Source organism: Lipotes vexillifer, unplaced genomic scaffold (assembly GCF_000442215.2).
Source record: "Lipotes vexillifer unplaced genomic scaffold, Lipotes_vexillifer_v1.1 scaffold370, whole genome shotgun sequence".
In the NCBI taxonomy this organism is placed as follows: domain Eukaryota; kingdom Metazoa; phylum Chordata; class Mammalia; order Artiodactyla; family Lipotidae; genus Lipotes; species Lipotes vexillifer.
The window spans coordinates 1,646,453-1,653,298 of record NW_006772699.1 but is presented as its reverse complement, the minus strand read 5'-3'; the positions used below and the strand labels follow the sequence as shown (position 1 = coordinate 1,653,298).

General features: G+C 49.5%; 1 protein-coding gene across 1 annotated transcript in view; it reads left to right on the top strand.

Annotated features, from left to right (window-relative positions):
- SLIT3 (slit guidance ligand 3) overlaps nt 1-6,846 on the top strand; it is a 627,706-nt gene that overhangs the window by 471,327 nt on the left and 149,533 nt on the right. Inside the window, exon 7 of the mRNA XM_007447825.1 lies at nt 2,239-2,310. Within this exon, the coding sequence (XP_007447887.1) occupies nt 2,239-2,310 (72 nt within the window). The remainder of the gene's footprint in view (nt 1-2,238; nt 2,311-6,846) is intronic.

Here is a 6,846-nt window from a genome sequence, read left to right as displayed (position 1 = left end):
GATCCGCTGGAGAGGGGGTGGGATGGCGAACATAGCCCTCGCTCCTCAGAAACTCCCTACCAAGGCAGGAGAGCCCGGACCGATGGGAAGGACAGATTCTTCCGCCCTGTCTGATGACATGCTCTGAACACTTCCTGGGTGGATGTAGATAGGATGGATTCATACACACGCACGTGCGCGCGCGCGCGCGCGCACACACACACACACACACACACACACACACACACACACTTATAGAAAAGATAAACCACGTGAAACAAAATAGCTTTGTAGGTTCAACTTCATAAAATGTCAAGTGTCTGAACTGGTGCGTTAGTAAAGTTCCAGAGTGGGCAGAAGCAGGCAGTGTAAATTTGGTTCATTCCTCTTTATCATACTCTATGCCTAAAATAATGCCAGACACAAGGTAGGTGCAGAAGAAATATGGGGGGGAGGGAGGAAAAAGTATTAGGTTCTGTGCCTCTGTGTAAATAGATTTCCTCCTGGCCTTTTTGGCCAAAGGCCTTGAGGAATAGCCTGGGGTGAGGGGTATGTGGTCCCTGGAACCCTGCTGTGACTAGTGTCCCCAGGGGGAAAGCATCTGTGCAGGGCCCCTTGGGTGGGGTGGGGTGTGTATGGGGGCCACTGTGTGCCAGACAAAGCTCTGTTTATATTCCCTTGCGGATTGGGGTTGTGTGAGGGGAACAGGAATGACCAGGACGGGACTAGATTCTCTCCACCAACATCAGTTAAATGGTAGCCTCAATTACTGAGCACATACTGTCTGCTAAGCCTTTTACCAGCCTGTGAGGTAGGTACCATTGCCTGCCTCCTTCTGCCCTTGAAGAAGCCGTGGTTAAGAGATGTTGATCATTGGCCCGAGACCACACAACTAGGGTATATAAGACTCAATCTGAACCATGTACGGACCAGGCCTTGGGACTGTAGTAATGCATAAGATAGAAAATGTTAGAGGGCGTTTTAAGAGGAAGATAATGTGTTTACCTAGAGCCGGGGGCAAAAGAAGTCTGTTTTAACCAGTGAAGGCTTCCAAAGAAAGGCTCCTTCCTGGGCCAGTGGGACCCCGTGGGAGGGTAAGAGGAGGAGGTGGGTGAGAAGAGGGTATCTGATGTGGCCTTGGGGGAGCACAGGAGCAAGTGAGTGGCCATCACGAAGGAGGGTACCATGGGCTGTATCCAACTCCTGCTCTTTGGGATGCAAAGTGAGGCAGGTGTGGGTCAGAGAGCTGAGAACTAGGTCCAGTCTTGCCGCGAACGGTTGCCTCTGTCTGCATAGTCACTGAAATAACCGACCCAGACAGGCCCTTCGGCTACATAACATTTCCACCTCTGCACATGGTTTCCTTGGCTGCCATGCTTTCCCTGGGCTCCCGTAATAGGTCCTTCTAGAAGGGTAAGCCCAGGGCCGTACTTACCTACAGCCTGATTTCATTCTGGTCCATGTATGGGGCTCACATCCGTCTCTTCCCTTCTCCCTGTACAAAGATACCAGTCAGTGTTAATGCTGCACTGGAGGAGTCCCCATCCATGGTCATGGGGAGGCACAAGCAAGTAGAGACTGAATCCCTGTGCTCACAGAGCTCACAGACTCACTTCAGACAAGATGTGCTTAAAAAGCCAGAAGATGGCTGGAAAATACTCATAAAATAACCTATCCACATAGCATCCTGTATGAGGCAGTATGTATAATGGGCAGAGCAAGGAGTTTGGAGCAAGCTAGTACCGGGTTCAAATCCCATGTCCACAGCTTAATAGCTGTGAGTCCTTGGAAAAGTAGGTTTACTTCTCTGAAGCTCAGCTTCCTCATCTATAACACAAGGATAAAGCCTCTCCTGTAGGGTTGTGTGCAACTGAGCAAGATGTTTTGTATCTGTTTCCTTCTCTCTAAAATGAGGACGAGAATATGTAACTGGCATTGTAGTTGTGGGAATCAGCGACGTTGTAACGAAGCATTCAGGACACAGTAGGATTTCAGGAAGCAACCTTATTGCTCCAGGTAGGTAAGTGAGTACTGAGAGCGCAGCAGAGGAAAGGAGGGATCCACTTGTAAAAGGAATCAGGGATTCTCTTATCATCTGGAGACCCGTCCACTTGTCTCCGGCTGCTGCACCAACTGACCCATGGCTGTTGATTGATGGTCCCTCTTGCAGTCACATCCAGCCCTTCCCCACCTTCCATAAGCCTCCTGGTACCCGCCACGCTGCTGCCCTGTTGACCTGTTTCTCCTCTCTCTCCGCAGCACTCTCAATAACAACAACATTAGCCGCATCCTGGTCACCAGCTTCAACCACATGCCGAAGATTCGAACCTTGTGAGTAAAGGTCCCCAGCTTCCGCCCCCACCTGCTCCCCACCTTATGCAGCTTCAGAGCAGCACTCTCAGCTGCTTGTAAAACCTCACCCTTGGTTCCTACATCCAAACACCTCCTCCCTCTGCTGCTGACTAAGGGGTGTTGGTGAGCGAGGGCAGATGTGGGGAAGGGTCACGGATCCATCCATGGTTCTGAACCACCATCCTGCTTCAGGCCAACTCAATTCTCTTCACCCCAGGAATCTCCCTGGACTGGGGAAATCTTCTTTGTGTTTTCCACCTGGATGGAAAAGTTTATTAGTGTTACATCGTCACAGAACTTTTAGAACAGGGATGTGATGATTCATCATTTGTTTAGTTCATGTCCTGTACCACTGGCAGTTCTATCCTACTGCCAAAGGCTACAGTTGTTTCCCGCTCTGGGAACAGTAGAGGAGGGGGAGTCTTAGCTACCCCTTCACCCCAGCCTGCCACCCGCCACACACCACACTTTCCTGCTCCCTGGATGATATTCTGGTATCAGAATGCAGTAACTCCGTTCTTTATCTTTCATGTGTTGGGTGGGCTCAAGCCTTCCAGAATGTGTACTCAGGAAGCAAATCTCCCCACGGCGCCCCATACCGAGAGCAGGTCTAGTGCCTTTGTTACCTGGGAAGTTCTCCTCTCTCAGCCAGAAATCCTTTTTCAGTTCCTCTGCAAATGTACTCTGCTGGCCTTTCCAAAGAGGTTCATACTTGATGTTTTTCTTGTGTTGGTGGAGCCTCAATGGAGTTTATATCGCAGCAGTAGGGGAGAGTCAGCCCCCAAGGGTAAAGTGCCTGGCACATAGTAGACAATAAATGGTATTTATAGTTATATTATTATTATCATCATCGTACTATTTATCCGGAAATCTGGATTAAAAATACCAAGCAACCAGCTTCTCTATGGCCCCTGAGCAACATTGCATCCAAGCAGATGTGAAAATCCTTAGAGCAGTGGTTCCCAAAGTGGGGGTCCCTAGACCAGTAGTGTCAGCATCACCTGGAACTTGTTGAAAAGCAAAATTGCAGGTCCCACCTCAGACCCATGGAATCAGATGGACCCAGCCATCTGTTTTAAACAAGCCCTCCAGGAGATCTCAATACTTGTAAGGTTTGAGACCCCTGCATTAGTGAGAAGGTGACCTTATCTCAGGTAAGAATGAAGCAAAGATCAATGAAGCAATTGATGAGGAGATGATACAGAGAACCCTCAGAAGGACACAGAGTTGGGAGTCAGACAGACCTGAGGTTAAATACGAGTTCCGCCACTTACTCTGGGCAAGTTGCTTCATCTCTCTGTTCTTCATAGATAGTGAATTCATAAGTGCTTGCCTCAAAGTTATGGTGGGAATGACATGTACTAACATGTAAAGCGCCTGGTCATGGTGTCCACACAGCAAATACTAGTTATTATATAGAAGGAGGACACAAGCTCAGCTTCCATCATTGGGCCCATTTCTTCCTCTGATCCCTCATGGGGTAGCAGAATTCAGCCAAGAAAATCTATCTTCTTCCTTTCCTTTTTTTTTTTTTTTTTTGCGGTACGCGGGCCTCTCACTGCTGCGGCCTCTCCCATTGCGCAGCACAGGCTCCGGACGCGCAGGCTCAGCGGCCACGGCTCACGGGCCCAGCCGCTCCGCGGCATGGGGGATCCTCCCGGACCGGGGCACGAACACGTGTCCCCTGCATCGGCAGGCGGACCCTCAACCACTGCGCCACCAGGGAAGCCCCTTCCTTTCCTTTTAAAAGAGGATGGTGGGACTTCCCAGGCAGTCCAGTGGTTAAAACGCCATACTCCCAATGCAGGGGGCACGGGTTCGATCCCAGGTCGGGGAACTAAGATCCCACATCCTACATGCTGCATGGTGCGGCCTAGGTAGATAGATAGAGAGATAGATTGATTGACTAATTAAAGGGAATGGTGCAGGAGAAATCACTGGGTCCTCAGGGTGCTGGGCCCGCATCTCCCCAGGCGAGTGGGTTGAATAGAAGAAATACAGCTCTCACCTGCGCAACCAGCAGTCCAGCTCCTGTGGGCTGCTGCTTTGTGATTTCTACCTCCCCTCCTGTTATTTTCAGTTGAAAAGCATCAATAAGAGAGCAGGGAGGGGTCCACGGGAGGCAGGGGAGATGGTGAGGTCTGGATCTTTGTTGGGTTGTTGTAAGGGTGGGGGAAGAGGGTAGGAGAGTTTTTTCTCCTTGTTTCTGCTGTCATACTTCCCTGTGGTCCTGAACACTCATCTGATGAGTTCAGATCAATCCATCAATCTCGTCTGTTCTCTTTGCTCCCTGCCTGCTGCCATTTTCTCTTTAGCTTAATTTCAGAGATGGCGCTGTAGAGAACTCCCCAGAGACTTGAGCTGACTAATCCCCCTTCACTGTAATTAAAGTGTGGTGGTGAGGGGGGAGCGCTGGTGGTGGAGAAAGGGGGAAGAGGAGAGAGGAAGGAAGTCGTAAATGGGATTTCTAAAGGAAAGCTTTTATATTGAATTCAGAAAGCCACATTTTATAGAAAATGAATGCTGACCCTCTCTAAAAGGATTTGCTGGAAATTTAATTTAGCATCTGTGGCTAAAAGGCACCTTTTACAAATTGGCATTTGTATTCATTCACCTTATCTTCTGTAAAAGTGGTTTCGCCAACATGAAATATGGTGTTTCTGTCTGCAAAAGACCACAGAACAACTGACAGGAACCACCCAGCCGCCTTGATGCTTTGGTGGCTAAGAAATGACAGACTTGTACAGGCAGGGCCTTGGGCTGGGAAGAGCCTGAAGTCTGGAGCTAGTCTCCTCACAGTAAGAATAATAAGAGCAAACATTTCTTCGGTAGTTTACAGTGTCCCAGGCCTTGTGCTTAGCATTTTTCATGAATCATTTCAATCCTCACAATGGCCCAAGCAAGGAGGCACCATTAATATCCCCATTTTATAGATGATAACACTGAGGCCCAGGATTAGATTGCTGCCCAAGGTCAAAGTCGAAAAGCACAGAGCCTATGTCAGATTCTGGCACTATGACATCAGAACCTGAGCTTGTCCCGTTCAGTAGGAACAAAAGCAGAAGAGCATCAGGTGAGCTGAGGAAGGGGAGACCGGAGCTTCCACATGGCTGAAAGGCCACTGGAGGCCACCCTCCCTGTGTCATTGCCATCACAAAAGTTATTGAAAGTAATTAAGATAATGTCTCTTCTCACTCAAGAAAACTAGAAATACTCCTGGCAGTGTCTGGGCTCAAGTTTCAAGATCATCAAGATTCTTTTTCTTTTAACATTCGTATTTGGGATAACATTGCTCAATTTGATCTACGGAACATGATGTAAAAGGCAGCTTGAAAGACTCTGCCCAGCTCGACTCTCCAGCCCTTCTGCTGCGTAAAATTCCAAGAGGGGGAGATCTGAGCCTGTCCACTGTCCTGGGCTTTTGACAAGAGCCTTCACATGGCTTCAAAAGCAGTTTGGGTCACCTCTTTTCCATGGTCCTAATTACCAGAGGAGAAATTCCTACAGAAATGGACAAAGGGATAAGGGCCATCTGTAGCAAGGTTAAAAAAGGAAGTAACTTGGGCTTCCCTGGTGGCACAGTGGTTGAGAGTCCGCCTGCCGATGCAGGGGACACGGGTTCGTGCCCCGGTCCGGGAGGATCCCACGTGCCGCGGAGCGGCTGCGCCCGTGAGCCATGGCCGCTGAGCCTGCGCGTCCGGAGCCTGTGCTCCGCAAAGGAAAAAAAAAAAGGAGGGAGCTGGGGCTTCCCTGGTGGCGCAGTGGTTGAGAGTCCGCCTGCCGATACAGGGGACGCGGGTTCGTGCCCTGGTCCGGGCAAATCCCACATGCCGCGGAGCAACTAAGCCCAAGTGCGACAACTACTGAGCCTGCCCTCTGGAGCCCGTGTGCCACAACCCCTGAAGGCCACGCGCCTACAGCCCACAAAAAAAAAAAAAAAAAAAGGAGGTAGCTTGGGGCTGGCCAGTGGGGATTAAGGAACAACCAACCTAATATAAACTTCCAAAAGGGAAACCGCTGACATTTTGATTATCCCAGAAATTAATCAGCTCAGTGAGGATCTGACTTACCTAAACCTCATTTTTGTTGTTCCATTGATCTCTTACCTCTGACTGGAACTGATGGGAATTTGTTTGCATTGATCCGCCTTGTTTCCTTAGCTTCCATACCTCAGTGCCAAAGAGGGCAACTGCGTTTCCTAATAAAAGCCAAACTCATTAAAAGGCACACAAAAAAACTCTGGCACCTCAACCTGGGCATGCCACTGCAGCCTACCTCTGCTCTGCCTTGTCACTAAGAACTGACCCACTGTCACTTTTTTCCTAGACAGCCTTTACACCTGGTGGTGTATTCCTGGCCGCGCAATCATCTCTGTCTCCCTCTCTCTCTCTGTGTCTCTCAGCAGCTCACTGATGGGTCAGGAGACAGATCATTTTCCCTCACGCTGCAATTTCCCAAAAAGTCCCAATGCAGAAAAGGAATTCCCTCCTCCCCTTCATACTCTTTGGGAAAGAG